The sequence below is a fragment of the Hylobates moloch genome, unplaced genomic scaffold (assembly GCF_009828535.3).
Source record: "Hylobates moloch isolate HMO894 unplaced genomic scaffold, HMol_V3 SCAFFOLD_7, whole genome shotgun sequence".
Taxonomy (NCBI): domain Eukaryota; kingdom Metazoa; phylum Chordata; class Mammalia; order Primates; family Hylobatidae; genus Hylobates; species Hylobates moloch.
Window position 1 is genome coordinate 116,311,333 of NW_026652282.1, and position 21,594 is coordinate 116,332,926.

Below are 21,594 nucleotides of genomic sequence, written 5' to 3' on the forward strand. Positions count from 1 at the left end.
CATTTTTTTGTGTGTTTTTAGTAGAGACGGGGTTTCCCCATATTGGTCAAGCTGGACTTGAGCTCCTGACCTCAAGCAATACACCCACCTTGGCTTCCCAAAGTGTTGGGATTACAGGCATGAGCCACTGTGTCTGGCCTAAATTCTGTGCTTTTAGAAAAGACGATTATGGAACCATAGAACATGAGCACTGGAAAGGGCCTTCAGGATTCTCTAACCCTCATGTTTTTATACTTGAAGAAATTCGGGCCCAGAGAGAGAAAGGGACTTGCTTAAACCACTTAATGTCAATAAGCTGGGACTGGAAGCAGGTTGCCTAACTGCCCAACTGCTGACTGCACCGTATTACAAATAAAGACACAGTTTATATTTTTGGAAACTTTTAGAAGACGCCTACTTGCTATGTTAGTTTCCCCTCCTAGCTGATCAGGCTTACCATGGAATTTCCCTACTTGTTTTTATTTTGCTGGTGTTTCAAGAACATAGTAGCAACTTTGAAGTTGCTAGTTATTTTCGAGATCCATGACAACTCCCAAATATAGGGATGTTGATGTGATATTTTCTAAGGTGCTATTACATTGAGAGTTAAGTCTTTCAGGTTCAGTAAATGAATTATCCCACATTGATTTTTTTCTTTTTTTTTGAGACAGAGTCTCGCTCTGTCACCCAGTCTGGAGTGCAGTGGCATGGTCTCGGCTCACTGCAACCTCCACCTCGGGTTCAAGTGAACCTCCTGCCTCAGCCTCCTGAGTAGCTGGGATTACAGGCACGCCCCACCATGCCCGGCTAATTTTTGTATTTTTAGTAGAGACGGGGTTTCACCATGTTGGTCAGGCTGGTCTCGAACTCCTAATCTCGTGATCTGCCTGCCTCGGCCTCCCAATGTGCTGGGATTACAGGCATGAGCCACCGCGCCCGGCCCCCACATTGATTTCTTAAGTGAGAGTAGATTCATAAGTTAGCAAGCAGCCTGAGTAATAGAGGTGTTCAGAAAAACATTTCAATTTCTTATTCCAAAGCTGCAATATACAAGCTATTAAATTTCTAATATTACCCTTGTTGGAGAGTGTCTTATAGTAGCCTCTATTTCTGATTCTCCAAAGGAATGGCTCTAAATAAATGTTCATATCTCTGTATAGATATTGATTTCTGTATTATCTATCTGCAGGGTGTTCCTGAAAATGAAAGGAGAACTACCAAAGCAGAGAGTGCTTGGCTTTTCCGGATGTGGTACAACTTTGATCATAAGTATCCTTAATTGAGGGAAAAAAAAAGGATAGTGTGGACATAGATAATTACAGTTTAATGGAACAAGTGTTTTGACTATTCTCTTCCTGGAGCGGAATATAAAACCTACCTTTCATCTTCCCTTTCCCCATCAGTGCTGTGGAAAAGGAAACCCACACAGACAGATTCCTCTTCAAACCCATGAAACCATAGGGACTGGTCATTTCAGAAGCTGGCTGTGTAAAGGGAACCAAAGCCCAAATGACATACTTTCTTTGATATATAGGTTTATTTATTGAGCAAACTTTAATATTTGTTGTCCTTTAGCTAATTTAGTGAATCCCACGGAAGGTATTTCTTGGTTCTTGTCTGCGTACTTGGCGGGGTAAGAGAGGAAAGGCTTGGGAAAAAGCATGAGAATGAAATCAAAATGCGATAATGTTCGATACTGCGCTGTTCAGCAATACACTTTTTTTCCCCTGACCTTTCCAAAGACTAGGAGATTCTCTCTGTTCAGCATGCCACAGATAGCTAATGTTTTTGTTTGCCAGATTTCCTTCTTGCCCTGTTGTAAGTCTGTTTCATAGCTATACTCTGAGTAGTGTTGATATTCTATAACCTCTTTAAATCAGGGATCCCCAACTCCCAGGCCACGGACCAGTAGTGGTCCGTGGCCCGTTGGGAACCGGGCCGCACAGCAGGAGGTGAGCAATGGGCCAGTGAACATTACCGCCTGAGCTCCGCCTCCTGTCAGATGAGCAGCATTAGATTCTCACAGGAGCCCGAACCCTGTTGTGAACTGCACATGCAAGGGATCTAGGTTACATATTCCTTATGAGAATCTAATGTCTGATGATGTGAGGTGGAACAGTTTTATCCCAAAACTGTTTTGTTCCCAGCCCCATCCATGGAAAAATTGTCTTCCACAAAACCGGTCCCTGGTGCCAAAAGGGTTGGGGACCACTGCTTTAAATCATGCCTTTTAAACATTTTATCATTATTAAAATTAATTTATTTGAAAATTCACCTAGCAAAAAGAGCCATGGAGTTCTTTCAGGCTCTGATTTATCAGTAAATGATTCAAAACTTGGTTTATGTTCTATTGAAGCAAATTGGAGACAACTGTGTAAGAAATTTGTCCTTGCTTTCAACTTTCTGATGAAAGCCTTGTATATTTAAGAAAAATCACTTGACACTTAATGATTAGAAGCTACTACTTACCATGTTCTGTTTGGTAAGTTTTGCATTCACTGTTTGCAAGTACTTCAAAATTAAATTATTGTATGGAAACAAGAATGCAAGCATATCTGGGGTATTAAGACTCCCATTAGAGAAAGAGAGCCTGGCTCTTAAAATTTTTTAAGGATTATGTCATTACTTTTGGCTCCATTGTCAGGGTTTTGGATATAAGCCACTCTCATATCTCTTGGGGCTTTTTCATCCCTCTAATTTAGCAATAATTTTTTAGTGAGTTTTCTGCATAAAATGTTTTGTACATTTTCTGCATAATATATAAAACAGTTCAATGATCCTAATATTGAGAAAGAGTAGAATAATAGCATATTCTTCTGTATATTTTATAGAAGTAAACACCAAGGCTTGTTTGACTCAGTATTGCCCTATTAAGTCCTACTCAATGAAGACCTGATCATTTTAATACCTAGTGCCCTGATATAATTAAATATTCATTATTTTAGATTTCAGTTCATTTATGTAGGCAAATGATTTGTTATAATTGTGATATAACTTGAATACAATAAAGTACACGAATCTTAAGTGTACAGCTTAATGAATTTCAACCTGTGTCAACAACTTGTGCCTCCCACCCATACAAAGATATAAATGAACATTCTCTATCCCCCTCCACAAAGGGGTAACCATGATTCTGACTTTCATCAACATGGGTTAGTTTTACCTGATTTTGATCTTTATGTATATGGATTCGTATGTTAGGTATTCGTTTCTGTCTTGCTTCTTTCACTCCACATCTGTGTAATTTATCCCTATGGTTTCATGTAACAGCGATTCATTCTTTTTTTATTGCTGTAGTAGGGTAGAGCTCTGTAGTAGGAATATACTACAGGATTTTTGTTTTTAACCAGTCTACTGTTAATAAATATTTGGGTTGTTTCTAGCTTTCGGCTATTACAAAAACCTGCATGAATATATATCTTTTGGTGGACATAAGCACTCATTTCTCTTGGGTATATACCAAGGAGTGCAAGGAGTGGAATTTAGGACAAGTATATGTTTAACGTGGTTTTTTGTTTTGTTTTGTTTTGAAGTAGTGTCTGGCTCTGTCACCCAGGCTGGAATGCAGTGGCACAATCTTGGCTCACTGCAACGTCTGCCTCCCAGGCTCAAGTGATCCTGTAAACTTAGCCTCCTGGGTAGCTGGGACTCCTGATGCATGTCATCATGCCCAGCTATTTTTTTTTTTTCAGTGTAGAGGCAGGGTTTCACCATGTTTCCCAGGCTGGCCTTGAACTCCGGGACTCAAGTGATCCACCCACCTCAGCCTCTCAAAGTGCTGGAATGATAGGAGTGAGCCACTTGCCCGGCCTGTTTAGCTTTAAAACAGACATTGCCAACCAACCAGTTCTCCAGAGTGATTGCAACCAGTTTAATTGGTTTTAACCAACTTGGTGAATTTATGATTCTTTCCATCAGCAAATTAAGGGAGTTCTATTTTTCAGCCTTTTAAATTTTAGCCATTTTGATGGGTGTGTAGTGATACCTCATATGGTTTAATTTGCATTTCTCTGATGACCAGAGAGGCTGAGCACCTTTTCTTGTTTTTTGACCATTTAGATATCCTCTTTTGTGAAGTCTAAGTCTTTCGTCCATTGTTTAACTGAGTTTTTTTTTCTCTCATTGATTTATAGTTCTCTCTATATTCCTGAATTGAGTTTTTTTGTTGTTGATTATTGTATTTTTTCTCAGTCTGTAGCTTGCCTTTTCATTTTCTTAATCCTGTATTTAAGGAGTAGATGTTCTTCAATTTAATTAAGCCTATTATATTTTGTTTATTTTTAAGATAAGTTCCCACTGTCTCACCCAGGCTGGAGTGCAGTGGTGCAATCATAGTTCACTGTAGCCCCAACCTCCTGGGCTCAGGTGATCCTCCTGCCTCAGCCTCCTGAGTAGCTAAGACTACAGGTGCATGGCACCACACCTAGTTAGTTTTTAAAAGTTTTTTATACAGACAGGGTCTCACTTTGTTGCTCAGACTAGAAGTCCATTTTATTCACCTTTTATGGTTAGTGTTTTCTGTGTCTTAAGAAATCTTCCATATCCCAAGGTCGTGAAGATATCTTCCTGTTTTCTTCTAGAAGTATGATTGCTTTAACTATCACATTTAAGTCTTTGATCCATCACAAATTCATTTTTGTGCATGGTGAGAGATAGTGGGTCAAGATCTACTTTTTTCCATATGCATATCCAGTTGATGCAGCACCATTTATTGAAAAATAGCATCCTTACCCCACTGAATTGCAGTACAATGTTTGTTGTAAATCACTTGGCTGTATAAGTGGGGATAAGTTTTTGTACTCTCTTTTTTAATCCTCTTTCTCTATTTTTATATCAATACCATACCCTTTTTATTACTGTACTTTATAATAAGTCTTGCTATCCAGTAGAGTAATTAAAATCTGGCTTTGTTCTTCTCCAGTATAGCTTTGGCTATTTTGGGTGCTTTGCGTTTTCCTTTAAATTTTAGAAACAGCTTGTCAATTTACACACATGTGCACGTGCACACACACACACACACAACTGCTGGCAAGTTTATTGGGTTTGTATTGAATCCATAAATGAATTTGGAGAGAAATGATATCATAACAATATTGAGACTTCCATATCATAAACACAGCATATTGCTCCATTCATTTAGGTATTTTAAAATTTCTCTCATTAATGATTTGTACTTTTCAGTACACAGCTCTTGTACATTTTCATTAGATTTATTCCTAAGTAATTGATGTTTTTGATCCTATTGCAAATGGTATTTATTCTATTTTATACTTGTTTGATGTAAATATGTAGATAGAAAATTGGATATTTATTTATTTATTTATTTATTTATTTATTTATTTATTTATTTATTTTTTGAGACAGAGTCTTGCTCTGTCGCCCAGGCTGGAGTGCAGTGGTGCAATCTCGGCTCACTGCAACCTCCGCCTCCCGGATTCAAGTGATTCACCTGCCTCAGCCTCCCAAGTAGGTGGGACTACAGGCGCCCGCCACCACGCCCAGCTAATTTTTTGTATTTTTAGTAGAGATGGGGTTTCACCGTGTTAGCCAGGATGGTCTCCATCTCCTGACCTCATGATCTACCCGCCTTGGCCTCACAAAGTGCTGGGATTACAGGCGTGAGCCACTGTACCCAGCCTAAAATTTGATTTTATATATGGACCTTGGGTCCAGCAATCTTGCTAAGTTCACTTAGGATTTCTAATAGATACTTTTTGGTCTTCTATATACATAATTAAATGATCTATGAGTATTTTTTTTTCTTTTCCAATCCCTGTATTTCTTTTTTGTGTCTTTTTACATTGGCTTTTGTAGGGGACTTCTTCAGTGCAATGCTGAATATAAGTGATGATACAGGACGTTCTTATCTTACCCCTGACCTCAGAGGGAAATTTTTCAATATTTCACCATTAAGTACGATGTTAGCTATACGTTTTTGGATATATCCTTTAGCAGGTTAAGAGCATTCTCTTTTATTTTTAGTCTGCTGAGAGTTTTTATCATGAGTTTTTGTCTGCTGAGAATTTTTAGTATCAGTTGCTTTTTCTGCATCGAGATGATCATGTGTTTATATTTTTCTTCTTTAATCTGTTATTTTGATTTTCATTGATTGATTTTTTTTTTTTTTTTTTTTTTTGAGACGGAGTCTTGCTCTTTCACCCAGGCTGGAGTGCAGTGGCGCGATCTCGGCTCACTGCAGGCTCCGCCCCCCAGGGTTCACGCCATTCTCCTGCCTCAGCCTCCCACGTAGCTGGGACTACAGGCGCCTGCCACCTCGCCCGGCTAATTTTTTGTATTTTTAGTAGAGACGGGGTTTCACCGTGTTAGCCAGGATGGTCTCGATCTCCTGACCTCGTGATCCGCCCACCTCGGCCTCCCAAAGTGCTGGGATTACAGGCGTGAGCCACCGCGCCCGGCTAATTTTTTGTATTTTTAGTAGAGACGGGGTTTCACCGTGTTAGCCAGGATGGTCTCGATCTCCTGACCTCGTGATCCACCCGCCTCGGCCTCCCAAAGTGCTGGGATTACAGGCGTGAGCCACCGTGCCCGGCCATGATTGATTGTTTGAATGTTAAACTAGTCTTGCATTGCTGGAACAAATTCCACTTGGTCATGATGTGTTATCCTTTGTGTATATCTCTGGATTTAATTTGCTAATACTTTGCATCTGATTTTTGTGTCTATTTTTATGAACAATATTGGCTTGTGATTTTTTCTTATAGTGTCCTTGTCAGGTTTCTATAACAAGATTAAGCTGGCCTCATAAAATGAATTGGGAAGTATTCCTTCATTGTCTGTTCTCTGAAGGAGTGATAAGATTAGTGTTATTATTATTATTTTTTAATGTTAGGAAAGTTTTACCAGTGAAGCCATTTGAGCCTGGAGTTTTCTGTAGGAGAAAGTTTTTAATTTCATTAATAAATACAAGACTGGGCCGGGCGCGGTGGCTCACGCTTGTAATCCCAGCACTTTGGGAGGCCGAGGCGGGCGGATCACAAGGTCAGGAGATCGAGACCACGGTGAAACCCCATCTCTACTAAAAATACAAAAAAATTAGCCGGGCGTGGTGGCGGGCACCTGTAGTCCCAGCTACTCGGAGAGGCTGAGGCAGGAGAATGGCGTGAACCCGGGAGGCGGAGCTTGCAGTGAGCCGAGATCGCGCCACTGCACTCCAGCCTGGGCGACAGAGTGAGACTCCGTCTTAAAAAAAAAATAAATAAATAAATAAATAAATAAATACAAGACTATCTAGGTTTTCTTTTCTTTTTTTTCTTTTTTTAAAACCATTTGTCAACATCTGGTGAGTTTTTTTTTCTAAGGAATTTTTTCTTGTAGAGTCAAACATCAAGACTTGTTAGCCTCAGTAGTACCCATTCAGTACCAGAAGATGAAGACCTGGTCATTTCTTTACTCAAAACACTAGTAGAATTCATCATTCCAGTTTTTTAGTAGCTTTGTGTTTGGCCAGATGTTTTATAAAGCATGTTTATATACAGTGTTTTAATCTTTACTTAGAATTTATTAATATGAGGATTCATGAAATTTTCTCTGACTTTCTCATTTTTAATTGAGAACCACCTTAGGGTCTCATTTTAGAAAATGAGGAGGGAGGGCATGGAGGCTCATGCCTGTAAACCCAACACTTTGGGAGGCTGAGGTGGGAGGATTGCTTGAGGCAAGCTCAGTTCAAGACCAGCCCTAGCAACATAGCAAGACCCTGTCTTTGCAAAAATCAAATAAAAAAAAATTAGTTGGGCATTGTGGCACGTACCTGCTATGATCACCCACTGCACTCTAGCCTGGGTGACAGAGTGACACTCTGTCTCAAAAAAATAAATAAATGAATAAATAAATAAAGTGGGGAATTTATGTGTCTGTATCCTTTTCTCCTTTTTCTTGTGATTCCCTCTTTTTTTCTGTGTGTCATGTATTCTCATGTCTATTTTTATTTTTTGGCAAATAAATGAATACTGAAATGAGGGCCTATGATAAAGGGCCTCATGATACATAGTTTTTAAAAATGTCTTGAGATTTGACTTGACTTTCCTTCTTATAGCTTCCTAAGTAAACAGTCAGTCTGATACTGAAGTTTCAACTTAGAGCATGCAAGAGGCCAGCTGAATTCACAATAAATGATGAAAACCATTTTATTACTATGTGATACTGGAACATTTAATTTCCTCTCTGGCCATTAACATTGTTTACTTTTTCCCTTATCTCCTTTAGTGCTCAATTTACAGCAAGGTTCCTTTTGGTTTTAGTAAAATCAGAAAAGCAATGTGATGTAGTGGAAAGGGCACAAGATTTGAAATTCAGACCAATTTGGGCTAGCAGATTGGTCCCCATTTACCTCATTGTGTAGCTTTAGGCAGGTCATTGACCTCTCTGAGCCTCAGTTTCCATATCTGTGAAGTGGAGATGATAAAATACCCCTTTGCTGTTTCACTGCCATCATGTGAGGAGGAAATGAGACCATAGATGTGAAAGCCCTTTGCTGTCCTCCGAAGTGGTTGCTGTACTGTGATGGTGATTATTATCAAACAAGTTGCTCTTTTAAATTTGTAAAGAAAGGACCACAGCTCTTCCTTAACCACCGCAGCTATCTGAAGCCTCTGCTGACTCACAGCGGGCCTCCGCTGACAACAACACTCCCTGCCTGCTGTGGACCCATCGCCAGGTGCCTCACCAGCCCCCAGGCTTACGAAGTAAGTTGGTTTTATCCAAAAGTAAATTCTTCAGTAAGTTAAATTTATCTGCTCTGTGGATGAGTCACTGGTTTTATTTTATTTTGGTTTGGTTTTCTGCCTTTGAGGTATAAATTCCATGAGAGGGAATTTAAGCATATTTTGCTCAACCAGAAAATACGCTGAAACCTATAAATGTAATTCACAGCCTTTGAAACAGCATTTGAAAACAGATATAGAATCGTGCCTCATCTTACTGTGGGTGATTTTAGTAAATAGTTCTATTTCCCTGCTGGCTTTCATTTCTTTGCAGTATGTGTCCTGAGCTCAGTACTAAATGTGTATGCTTTCATCCACAAATGAGGGTTGTCTCAGTTACATTGAGAGGATTTTAAAACAATTTTGACATCCCTAAAGTGCAACAGATGGTCTATTATTTCACACCTCCCAACCTTTGGATGTTTGGGAAGGCTATCTGCCTCTGTTCCACATTGCTGGGACTCATGAGCATATCTAGATAGAATCTGAATTCCATATTTTTTCCTTAGCTACCAAAATGTGATTGGTAATTTGATAAATATTGCTACTAAGAAAAAAATAACAGAAATGCTAGCTGGCCTTTGTTTTTAAATGTGCATGTTTTTATTTTTCAAGTTCTTTTTAAAAAACCTTCCATTCTGGCCAGGCTTGGTAGCTCATTCCTGTAATCCCAGCACTTTGGGAGGCCGAGGCGGCAGATCACCTGAGGTCAGGAGTTCAAGACCAGACTGGTCAACATGGTGAAACCCAGTCTCTACCAAAATTACAAAAATTAGCTGGGCACAGTGGCGTACACCTGTAATCCCAGCTACTCGGGAGGCTGAGGCAGGAGAATCGCTTGAATTGGGGAGGTGGAGGTTGTAGTGAGCAGAGATCGTGCCACTGCACTCCAGCCTGGGTGACAGAGTTAGACTCCGTATCAAAAAAAAAAAAAAAAAGAAAGAAAGAAAAGAAAAAAAGGGAAAGAAAAAGCCTTCCATTCTAAACCAACCTTTCAGAAATAATCTATGACATCATATAGGCTCCCCTGTTAACAAAGCCCACCAGTTTTGACTACTTAGATGCAACATGCAGAACCTTGAGAGGGGAAGCTATAGTGAAGCTGTGTAGACATGCACCACCCACACCTCCCTCCCCCTGCCCCCATTCCCTGTGAGTGAACCTCATGTGAAAGCAGACTGTATAAGAAATGGACAGGAGAGAGTAGGCAGAGTAGGGGTGGCATCTGGACCAGGGAGGAGCATCCTACGGCTTTGTGTTATGTCGTGTCAGTGCATGTTTCTGACAAACTGTGCCTGTGAGATGGGGCACACACACCATGTTGCCCCTCCTCTCCCTTCCACATTGCCCAAGCTCCCCTCTCAAACATTGTCTCCATTTCCACCATGCCCTGTTAGCCCACATAACTGTACAGAGGAGTCAGCCAGCTCTGTTGGTTCAGGCAGTGAAGCTTGGCTTTTGGATTCCAGAGACCCACTCGCTGTCACCAAAAGCCAGAAGAGGTCCACAACAACCCTGTGTCCTTGGAATGCAGCGAAACACAACAGGCTCCCTAGAGCAGCTGTAACAAAGTACCAAAAACCGAATGGCTTAAACAATAGAAACTTATCATCCCTTATTTCTGGAGGCTAAAATCCAAAGTCAAGTTGTTGACAGGGTCAGTTCCTTCTAGGCTGTGAGGGAGAATCTGCTCCAGGCCTCTCTTCTAACTCCTGGTGGCTTCCTGGTGATCTTGGACCTTCCTTGACTTATAGATGCATCACTATGTATCTCTACTTTCATCTTCACATAGGGTTCTACCTGTGTGCATGCCTACCTCCGTGTCCAGATTTCTCCTATTCATAAGGACACCAGTCATATTGAATCAGGGCCTACCTTATTTCCAAACAAGACCCTATTTCCAAACACGGTTACATTCACAGGTGCTGGGGGTTAGGACTTCAACATCTTTTGGTGGGGGGTGGGGGGGACACAATTTAACCCATAACAACCATCACAATTTTTTTTTTTTTAGACAGAGTCTCGCTCCGTCACCCAGGCTGGAGTATAGTGGCGTGATCTTGGCTCACTGCAACCTCCACATCTCGGGTTCAAGCGATTCTTATGCCTTAGCCTCCCAAGTAGCTGGGATTACAGGTGTGCACCGCCACGCCCAGCTCATTTTTCTGTATTTTTTAGTAGAGACGAGGTTTCGCCATGTCAGCCAGGCTGGTCTTGAACTCCTGGCCTCAAGTGATCCACTCACCTTGGCCTCCCAAAGTGCTGGGATTACAGGCATAAGCCGCTGCACCTGGCCCAGACGTAATTTTTTATATTATCTTTGTTAACTGCTTTTTTTAGTTATAAAACTAGCAAGCTCATGGCCAAATGTCCATACAGTATGGAACGTACAAAATGAAAAATCAAAGTTGCCTTCCTCCTACCTGCAGTCCTCGAGGCAGTCTTTATTATAGGCTCACTGTGGATACTTCCTGATATATTTTATTGCAAATGAATATGTGTATATATGGCTTTGTTATTGTTTTACACAAATGGGATTATAATAGGCATATTGTCCCATTACTTGCTTTTTTTTTTTTCAATTACTGACACATCATGGATACCTTTATTGTGAGTACGTTAGATGTCTTACCTTCTCTTTTCATGGCTACGTACTATCCCATTTCATAGCTATAGCAAAATTCATGTATTCAGTCTCTTATGGATAGACATTTCAGTCGTTTCCTTTTTGCTATTATAAACAATACTTATAGTGAATATTCTTTTACATATAAACTTACCTATGTAAAAGTATATAGAATAGATTTTAAAGGTAAAATCACTGGGTCAAAAGGCATGTGCATTTTAAAATTTGATAGATATTGCCCCAAACCTCAAACTTAATAAAGATATTAGAAGGTACTGAAGAGTCCCTGTGGACCTGTGAAGGAGCCACAGAGCTTGTGAATATTGCTGAATCAAGTGATAGATACTGGTTAGATAGACTTACTGTCCTAACTAGATTAGACAGGAAGGGATTTGGGCTGGTTGGTGGATATGAGTTTGTTTGTTTTTGAGATGGGTTCTGGCTGTGTTGCCCAGGTTGGCCTCAAACTTCTGGGCTCAAGCAGTCCAGCAGTCCTCCTGCCTTAGCCTCCCCAGTAGCTAGGACAATAGACATGTGCCACCCATACCCAGCCGTTTATTTTTCAGTTCACACTTTTTTTGGCCTTTGAGTATTTAGGGGAATTTCTAGCAACAGCAGATTAAATTGCTTTTTAGATTTTGTCTAATAGTCTTCTCAGTCTATTTGATGGTCTTAGACAAATTCAAAATTTTCAAACAGACATGGGATTTAGAAAGCTGGAGAATATACTTCCCTCAAGGAGCATCAATGACAGACTGTTTTATGCTAGATCAATGTGAATATTTAGAATGATCCTTTCTCTTTAAAGTCATTTAGAAAAAATGATTTCTTCTGTTTTTTAAAAGTAATATGTACTCATTATAATAAAATTTCAGATAATACAGAAACATAAGAAAAGACTTTTCTATACACACATTTTTTATTTGCCAAAATGGGACTATGTATTCCTGATACTTTTTCCTTTTGTAGGACTTTATTTAAGTATACTATTTTTGTCATAATATTTCCATGAGAACCAAAGCTTATGGAGCTGCAGTGAGGGCTTGATATGTTTCTCTGTACCCCAAACTGTATTAGGTGGTTGGACTACGTAGCATTTACCCTGTGTCTTCATCACATGTGTATCGGTCTGCTCCCCCGACACACTAGAGTCTAAGCCTCTTGAGGGCAGATCGATACACACACAGTTACAGCTCAAGGGTAGGTGCCACTACAGGGAGAGGGCCAAGTACAGGATGCCACGAAAGCACACAGGAAGGACAGCTAACCTAGTCCTAGAAGCTCAAGGAAGACTTCAGAGCAAAAGTGATAAAAGGATGTTAGTCATGTGAAGGGAGAGAGGGGTCATGTAGAAGGACCTGGAGGTAAGAGAAAGCACGAGGAGTCTGGGCAGCTGTCACACTTCAGTCTGGTTGGCAGACAGTGGGGCCTTTGGTGTGGGAGGGGCAGATTGTGGCAGGAGAGGAACTACAGAGGCCAAGCCACGCTGTATTTTAAGCCAAGGTATGGACTTTAGACTTTATCCTGAGGGCAGTGGGCTACCACTTAAGGGTTTTAAATGGGAGATCCTCAAAAATACTCCTATTGGAAATGTCTCTTGAACTCCTCAACAATTCTTAAATCTTACTTTATTTGCATTTAGAACCAGGAACAGTTGAAAGATGATGATTCTGATCTTATTCTCAATGATGGTGATATCAGTTTGACATATGGAGATTCTACTGTGAACACTGAATCAGCCACATCCAGCGCCCCAAGGAGATTTATGGGAAACAGTTCTGAAGATGCCTTGGATCGGGAGCTTGCATTTGGGGACCATGAACTGGTCATTCGAGGAACACGCCTGGTTCTTCCAATGGATGATTCTGAACCCCCGCTAAATTTGTTAGATAATACGAGACACGGTCCAGCCTAAGCTTACTAATACTCACTTAGTGATTTGTAAAATTTGCACATGTGATTGTGAAGAAATTTGTACTACCTAAAAGTCCCAGTGCATGTCTCTGAATGTTTAAGCTATATAAATGCTATTTATATGGCGTAGAAAGAATATAAATATCCTGTACATGGCAGATTGTGAACAAACTATATTCCTTTAAGTTTTCCTGGTTGCACTCTGTAGACTGGATCTGTTTTAGGAAGTTACTTTTACAGTGATGTTGTGTGTTCTGTTAGTTTACGTCTCAGTTAAAGTAAAAAAAGTGACGGATTTTCTCTTTCTTAAACTTACCTGACACTTAACCAGAGTACCAAGTTCTCGTGTTGTGAATTAATTTTTTTGTGTGCTAGGGGAGGGAGAGTGAGGAGGGAGTGTTATTTCCTTGGGAACCTAGGGAGGAGAGGTTCCTTTGTTGGGAAACTTTTGTTGATAGCTGCTGCCTTTGTCCTGACCGTTTTCTTTCCCTTTTCTCTGGTGGCCTGTTGTGGTGCAACGAGCTGATGGCATTTGATCTTGCCCCATTCAGGTTGGGGAGTGAAGTGTGAGGACCCTTTTCCCCTGCTTGCTGTGAAAGCACAGATTCATTGACTACAGTACACTGTTGTTCAGAAAAGAAGGCTGCAAATGATTTCTGAGATGTTATGTCTTTTCTTCCAGACCAAGACCATAGATGGAGTCGCATCTAGCCGGCTTAACCAAAGTACAGGTGTATATAGTTCAGGGCACTTGATTTAGATTTGGAGGGGCTGGGATGGGCAGAGAGCAAGAGGTGAGTAAAGAGAATGGTGGTTTCAGAGATTTCTCTTCCCAAATGTGTAAATATTCTATACCAGATAAGTTTAAGAGATTTAATTGCTGCTTAATTTTTGATTATGTACTTTATCTGTATAGCAAGCTTTGTCGTCAGAAGTTTTTATATCGATTTAAATTGCTGCTCTTTAGCAGCCAAACAGGAGCAAAATGTAAAATTTTTGAACTTACTGTGTCTAATCATCATTTGTTAGTCTGTAGTTAATGTCAACAGTTAATTTATGAACCCACGATCGTTTCACACTGCACCAGTCAGTCATAAGAGAAATCGAATATTCTGGAGCATTGATTGCAGCAAGGTGGCTCCTTTGTGTGCAGCAGGTGTAGTAGTCTTCATTTTCATGGTACTTTTTAATATTAATTACCTAAGCTGCCATGCATTTTTTTTTTAGTTTTCAAGGAAGAGCACAGAACAATTTCTCATTTCATATTTGGAGTATGAAAGTAGATTCTATTTTGTAATGCTGATAATACCTAAAGGTGCATTGAATGCTTGGAAGAATGCTTTCTGATGTTGATTTTGACCTGTTCACGATTCAGAAGAAAAACAAACTTTTTTGGATTTTTTTTCCCTCAGGTCTGAGTAGCATTGCCTTAAATCTTACCCAGTTAGAACATTGATTTATTTACATGATGTTCAGATTTTCCAGTGAAAAATACCCTTCCGAACAAAACATGTACTTACTCTCCAAAAGGCATCTGTGCTATTGCAAACACTCCTTGAGATTTTAAGGGAATTCTAATGTTGTACCCTTTCGTGGCAGCTTTGACTGTTGGCATAGCCATTTGTTACGTAGTGGTAGCGACTTTCCTGCTATGCAGGAATCCCTCCCATGAAGTGTATGTTTTACATGATGTGTGCCTCTTCACGCAGTAAATAGTTTCTTGTTAATGTATGTTTGAGGAGTTTGAAAGTCAGTGTCATTTACCCACAAAGTTATTAAAGTTGTAAAAGGTTATACAATAATTTAACAACTACCTTTTTTATTCTGTCGGGTTACTGACCTCACTTTATGTAAATACTTCGCATGACAAATTCAGTAACTCGTCTATTTCAGCATGCGTAAGACTTTTCACTAGGGAAACTGATAAAGCTTGAGTCAACTAAATTTGCCTTCATACTTTATCAAGGGGAACCAAGCCTGCTGTGCTTACATCAGCATCTGAAAGACTTTCCTCTCCTCTAATCTGTGTACACATCTCCAAGCAAGGAAGAAAAAACAAACTCTGCTCAGACGTCTATGAAACACCTGAATGAACTTTGATGAAGTACAGTCTGAGTTACCATCATGCACAAGTAGAACTGCTCTTGGACTTGTTTTCCTGTTGTTTGTGGAACCTACGCGTTTGAATGACTTGAACGTTGCATCTTTTAAAGTTTTTTTTAAGGTTTCTTGGTATTTATCCTAGTTGTCCGTGTTTGGCAATGTGCTGTTAAAGTAATAGACTTTTAATCTTTATGTATTTTTTGTTTTCTCTGGAGTACTTGGACAGATGTTATAGTGGTTTCTTTTAGGAAAATCTGTCATTAAAAAAGTTATAGCCTTGCAAATAACCACTCACAGTATTTGAGTCACAGTTTATTCTAGTGAGACGTAAAGAGTGCTGACTTCATTTATTTTTCTACCTATATACCTACTGGAAAAGGGGAAGACTAATGTTTTCAAATAAACAAACAGAAACCTAACAGAACTTAACTTATGGGGTGGCAAATTTTTGGTGCTTATGTGTAAGGGTGGATGTATTTGCTTATGGTCACAATTGGACTGTTTAGGAAATATGACTCAAAGCAGTCAAATTCTGTTACATTGATTTGTAGCCTCTTAGCTTAGTAATGGATAATGTTATAAAAATGCTGGTATGGTGAGAGAGAATTCTATATCCAGTTAGGTGGGAAGGCAGTTCCAAGTATATCCAGTTAGGTAGGAAGGCAGTTCCAAGTTTGGCTAAAAGCACGATCACACAAATACAAATAGTCCTCCTTCCAAGTTAAAGACACGTCTCTCTGTGCATGAGAAGTTTTATAGGCTAGAGTTTGCTGACTGCAAGTTTGTCTAGTCCAGCAATGGCACCAACCACACTGTCTGTTGTGTTTTGTTGTCATCCACTCCAGCTTCCTTGTTTATGGCCCAGTGAGAGACATTGGTGGGGGATGGTCCACATACAACAGGCTCTTTTCTTGAAGGAACCCATGTTTTCTAATTCACTACACAAAACCCTACATTAGATCTGAGCAGGTACAGTTGTAAACCTGACCCAATGCAGGAGTATAATGAGATGAGAGTCCCCGACAGGACGTACGCCACACAGATGATGTAGTGTGAAGCTTGAAAATAAATTGGAAATGATAATAATAGTTCCCATTTTTGAGCCCTTCTTAGGTACTGGTCATGTGTATACAAGGCATTTTAAAATCTATATTTTAATTTAATCATGCATTGAGGGCGCATTCTGTCATCCTCAGTATACAGATGAAACTGAGGTGCAGAGAAGTCACACAGCGAGTGAGTGGCAGAGTCAGGACTCAAGTCAAGTCTGACTCCAAAGCCCAGATGCTTACTACTCTGCTGGCCCCAAAGGCAGGCTCTGCTGATTCATCCTGATTGTAACCAGAAGGATGAAGGGAATTGCAGAATTGCTTTCTAGCCTGCCGCCCCCGACCTGCTTGTCATCAGGCCAGGCTAAGGCATGAAGTCTCAGCTCTGTCCCTCCACTTGCTGCTGTGTTCTTGGCTGTCTTGTTGGTGTTCCCTGGTTGGGAGGGTCCTCGCATTTGTAGCAAAGGGCCCTCCAGTGTCTTGTTGGGCCCATGGGCGAGCAGCCTGCCTAGCAGCATTTCTTCATGCTCTACCTCCCAACATTATCACCAAGGGGCCCGGATTTTATAGCAGACTTTGCAGTCCTGAACAATGGCTTTGCATCTGCACAGTTAAGCATAGTAGAAAAAGCCCAGGCTCTGGAGTGACACAGACCTGAGTTCAAACCCAGGCTCTGCTGCTTGCTTATTGTGTAATGTTGACCACTTACTTCACTGAGCCTTTTAGTTTTCTCAGCTGTAGAGTTAATTCATTCAAGAAATATCTGAGTGCTTACTTTGTGCCACACACAGTGGAGATAGCAGCAAATAACTAAACAGTTCCAGCTCTCATGGAGAGTATTCTATGGGAGATGTAGCAATCTCATGGGGTTCTTAGGAATCATTCATGCAAGAAAGACTGATTGCCTTCTTGCTTTCTAGCAGGGGGGATATCTTGTCTTTTTGTTTGTTTGTTTTTTGTTTGTTTTTGGTTTTTTCTTTGTTTGTTTGTTTGTTTTGAGACGGAGTTTCGCTTGGTTCGCTCTTGTCGCCCAGGCTGGAGTGCAATGGTACGTTCTCGGCTCACTACAGCCTCTGCCTCCCGGGTTCAAGCGATTCTCCTGCTTTGGCCTCCCGAGTAGCTGGGATTACAGATGCCCGCCACCATTACGGGCTAATTTTTGTATTTTTAGTAGAGACGGGGTTTCACCACTTTGGCCAGACTGGTCTCAAACTCCTGACCTCAGGCGATCCACCCACCTCGGCCTCCCAAAGTGCTGGGATTACAGGCATGAGCCACCGCGCCCAGCCGATACCTATCTTAAGTAATCAACAAATAAGAGAATCGTGGCTATGCGCAGTGGCTCATGCCTGTAATCCCAGCATTTTGGGAGTCCAAGGCGGGTGGATCACAAGGTCAAGAGATTGAGACCATCCTGGCCAACATGTTGAAACCTGGTCTCTGCTAAAAATACAAAAATTAGCTGGGCATGGTGGTGTGTGCCTGTAGTCCCAGCTACTCGGGAGGCTGAGGCAGGAGAATCGCTTGAACCCGGGAGGCAGAGGTTGCAGTGGGCCGAGATTACACCACTGCACTCCAGCCTGGTGACAGAACAAGACTCGGTTAAAAAAAAAAAAAAAAAAAAAACATTGTAACTGCTAGCTGGATGTGATGGTGTGCACCTGTAGTCCCAGACACTCAACCCAAGAGGTTGAGGAAGGAGGATTGCTTGAGCCCAGGAAGTCAAAGCCACAGTGAGCTGTGATCACACCACTGCATTCCAGGCTGGGCAACAGAGTGAGAGCCTGTCTCAAAAAAAATTTATAAAAATGCAGGACAGTATGAGAGGGTACTGTAATCTGGTGGTAAGGGGACTGGGGAAGGTTGTCCTGATAAAGTGACATTTAGACCTCGAGTAAGTCAAGGGTCAGCCATGTGAAGCAGGGTGAGGACAAGGATCATTCCAGGCAGAGCGAACATTGATATTCCACCCGACCTTTATTCAGTCAAAACATTATTGAGTGACAAATACACCACATGCTGTGCTATCCTGTTTACATACAGTGAGGAATACTATAGACACAGGCTACCCTTGCGGCACTTACAGGTTAGTGGGGAAGACAGTAAGTATCCAACAATTACATAAGCATAGCAAGGAGCATCTTGAACCAAAATCTGCCCCCACAGCATCCTCTCCCCCGCCTCTGTCCCACTGGATCTCTTAGGGCGAGTTCACTCCCTGCTTTTGTGTTGCCGCCTTCAGACATTTGAAAGGAGCTGGTATGTCTTCCCTGAGTTCTTCTGTCCCCATGCAAAACAACCCCATTCCCTTTCTGTCTTCAGGACATCTTCCAGAAGTCCATTATTCTTTTATGAACTCACCCAAGCCACACTGGCTTTGTTTCAGTGGCCGCCTCACGTGCTCATCTTACAGTGGGTGGACCGTCCACAGAAAGTCTGGGCCAATAGTGCCCTGCCCTCGTAGAGCTTACATTCCAGTCGGGGAAGGCAGACCGTAAATCAACATACACACAAAATCATTCAAGTTGGGTAAGTGACAAATAGGAAATGAGATAGAGGGTGATGGGTGTGCAGAGGCAGGGTGGGTGTAGGAGGGGCATTCAGGAGGTCTTGCTTAAGGGTAACATTAAAACCAAGACCTGAAAGAGCCAGCCAGACAGAGAACAGTGGAAGAGTGGTGAAAAGGTCTGGTTTGGGGTAGATGCTCAGCGCATGTTTGTTGAAAAGGAGTGAAATGCTCTCCTGACCTTTATGGAGCTGGATTTTGAAGTCCAGGGTGGTGGAATAAGGAAGCAAGAGGGTAACAGTCAGGAGGCCTGAGTCCTAGCCCCGCCTGCCACTAGGCATTTTTAGGAAGCCACTTCAACCTGCCTGAGCCTGTCTCTTCCTTTATAAAATGATGGCAGTTCGCTGAGCTATGACCATGTGCCAAGCACTGTGGTAGGTACTGGATACCGGTTCCAGCCCCAAGTCACTGCCAGGCCTATTGCGGGGGGATCAGATGAAGTGATGTACATTGAAATGTTTTGACTGGGATTCAGAAGACTCTCGAAACCAAGTCTGAATATTCGGTAAGGTTTGCTGATAGGTGCTATTTGAATAAAATATGGAAGAGTCTTTGCAGACCATGCAGCTACTTTGGGCTGCTTTTCTTTGGAATCTCCAGTTCAGCAATTTGGAGGTGCCCCAAGTGGTTGCTACGGGAAAGAGTGAATTCTAAGAACCGGCTTAGTTGGGGCTGTCATGGCTGGAGCCTGAACTCCATGAGACCTGACAATTTCTGGCCAATTCTGCCCAGTGAAAGAACCCTTTCCTTTTTTTTTTTTGAGATGGAGGATCATTGCAACCTCCACCTCCCGGGTTCCAGCAGTTCTCCTGCCTCAGCCTCTCGAGTAGCTGGGATTACAGGCATGCGCCACCACACCTGGCTAATTTTTTATTTTTAGTAGAGACAGAGTTTCACCATGCTGGCCATGCCGGTCTTGAACTCCTGACCTCAGGTGATCCACCTGCCTTGGCCTCCCAAAGTGCTGGGATTACAGGCATGAGCCACCGCCCCCGGCCAAGAACCCTTTCCTTTACCATGAACCTGTACTGCAGTTGCAGCTTGAGGAGAGGACTCCTTTTCTCCGTATCCCTATAAGACACCAGGTTGGCTCATTTTCCATTTGCTGCTGTCTGGTAGGCACTGGGTCCTGTTAAAGAGACACAGCTTAGTTGTGCATGTCACTTCTTTTTCAGTGATGAAAAAATGTATTGAAAGCTCTCTGAGCACTTCTTGGAAACACGGTTTAATTTCTCCAGATTCGTTGGAATTTTGAAGTGGTTCACTGTATGTTTAAATACAAATCCTACAAAAATTGCTTGAGAAGTATTCAATTTTTGGTTGCTTTGGGAGTCATGAGTCTTTATTGCATGTTTTTTTTTTTTTTCTGTTCATTTGAATTTCTTATACAGCTGTGTTCCCATGTGGACTAGGCAAAAAACATGTGAGCTGTTTTTTCACCAGAAAAAATCTGGAACACTTCTGTCAGATAATAGAAGTTGCCTGTTTTTTCAATCTTAGAGTTGGTTTCGTGTGAGAAAGCAAGATAATGGCAATTGGACCCCCAATTGTGCTACAAAATTGGTTTTTTAACACTTTTTTGAAACTCAACAATCAAAGTTTCATTTGCTGAGGGGAACGAAAAGGTTGATATTTAAACACTCCAGTCAATCAATATTTTGCTTACTAACATCCAGTCACTGAGAACCTCACCTGGGCTGAGCCCTGGGCCAGGCGCTGGGAACACAGAGGTGACAAAATCATTTTTCAATTGAAAAACAAATGCAGCCAATTAAGTAAGAGCATTGCCATTGTGTGAAAAGCATTAGTAGGAGGGCGCTGAATGAAATTCAGTTTCCTCACCTGCTGCTGCCTATGGTGGGCAGAATAATGGCCTACCCAAAATATCCACACCCTAATCCCTGGAACCTGTGAATATGTTCAGTTACATGGCAAAGAGAATTAAGGATGTTGATGGAATTAAGGTTGCTAATTAGATGACCTTGAGGTGGGAGTTTATCCTGGATTATTCGGGGGGGGGGGGCAATCCCCTTAAAGTGGGAGAGCCTTTCCTGGCTATGGTCAGAGAAAGAGATGTGATAACAGAAGCAGGGTCAGCGAGATGCTACGTTACTGGCTTTGTTTTTTGTTGTTGTTGTTTTGAGATGGGGTCTCATTCTGTCTCTCAGACTGGAGTGCAGTGACATGATCTTGGCTCACCGCAACCTCCACCTCCCGGGTTCAAGGATCCTCCTGCCTCAGCCTCCCCAGTAGCTGGGACTACAGGTGCATGCCACCATGCCCAGCTCATTTTCATATTTTTAGTAGAGACGGGGTTTCACCACGTTGGCCAGGCTGGTCTCCAACTCCTGACCTCAGGTGATCCACCCACCTCCGCCTCCCAAAGTGCTGGGATTACAGGCGTGAGCCACTGGGCCTGGTTCAGATTGCTGGCTTTGAAGATAGAGGAAGGCGGCCTCTAGAAGCTGGGAAAGGCAAAAAAAAAAAAAAAAAAAAAGGATTCTCCCCTAGAGCCTCCAGAACAAACACAGCCCCACTGTCCCCTTGATTTTAGTCCAGTGGGATCCTCGTCAGACTTCTGACCTACAGAACCATCAGGTGACGAGTGAGTGTTGTCTTAAGCCAGCGGTCCCC

General features: G+C 41.7%; 1 protein-coding gene across 1 annotated transcript in view; it reads left to right on the top strand.

The window, feature by feature from the left end:
- The window catches only part of SLC9A6 (solute carrier family 9 member A6), a 66,545-nt gene extending 50,901 nt beyond the window's left edge, over positions 1–15,644 (top strand). The window contains exons 12-14 of the mRNA XM_058441359.1: positions 1,169–1,248; positions 8,579–8,684; positions 12,971–15,644. Coding sequence (XP_058297342.1) covers positions 1,169–1,248; positions 8,579–8,684; positions 12,971–13,243 — 459 coding nt within the window. The 3' untranslated portion in view covers positions 13,244–15,644. The remainder of the gene's footprint in view (positions 1–1,168; positions 1,249–8,578; positions 8,685–12,970) is intronic.
- The last annotated feature ends 5,950 nt before the right edge of the window (positions 15,645–21,594 follow it).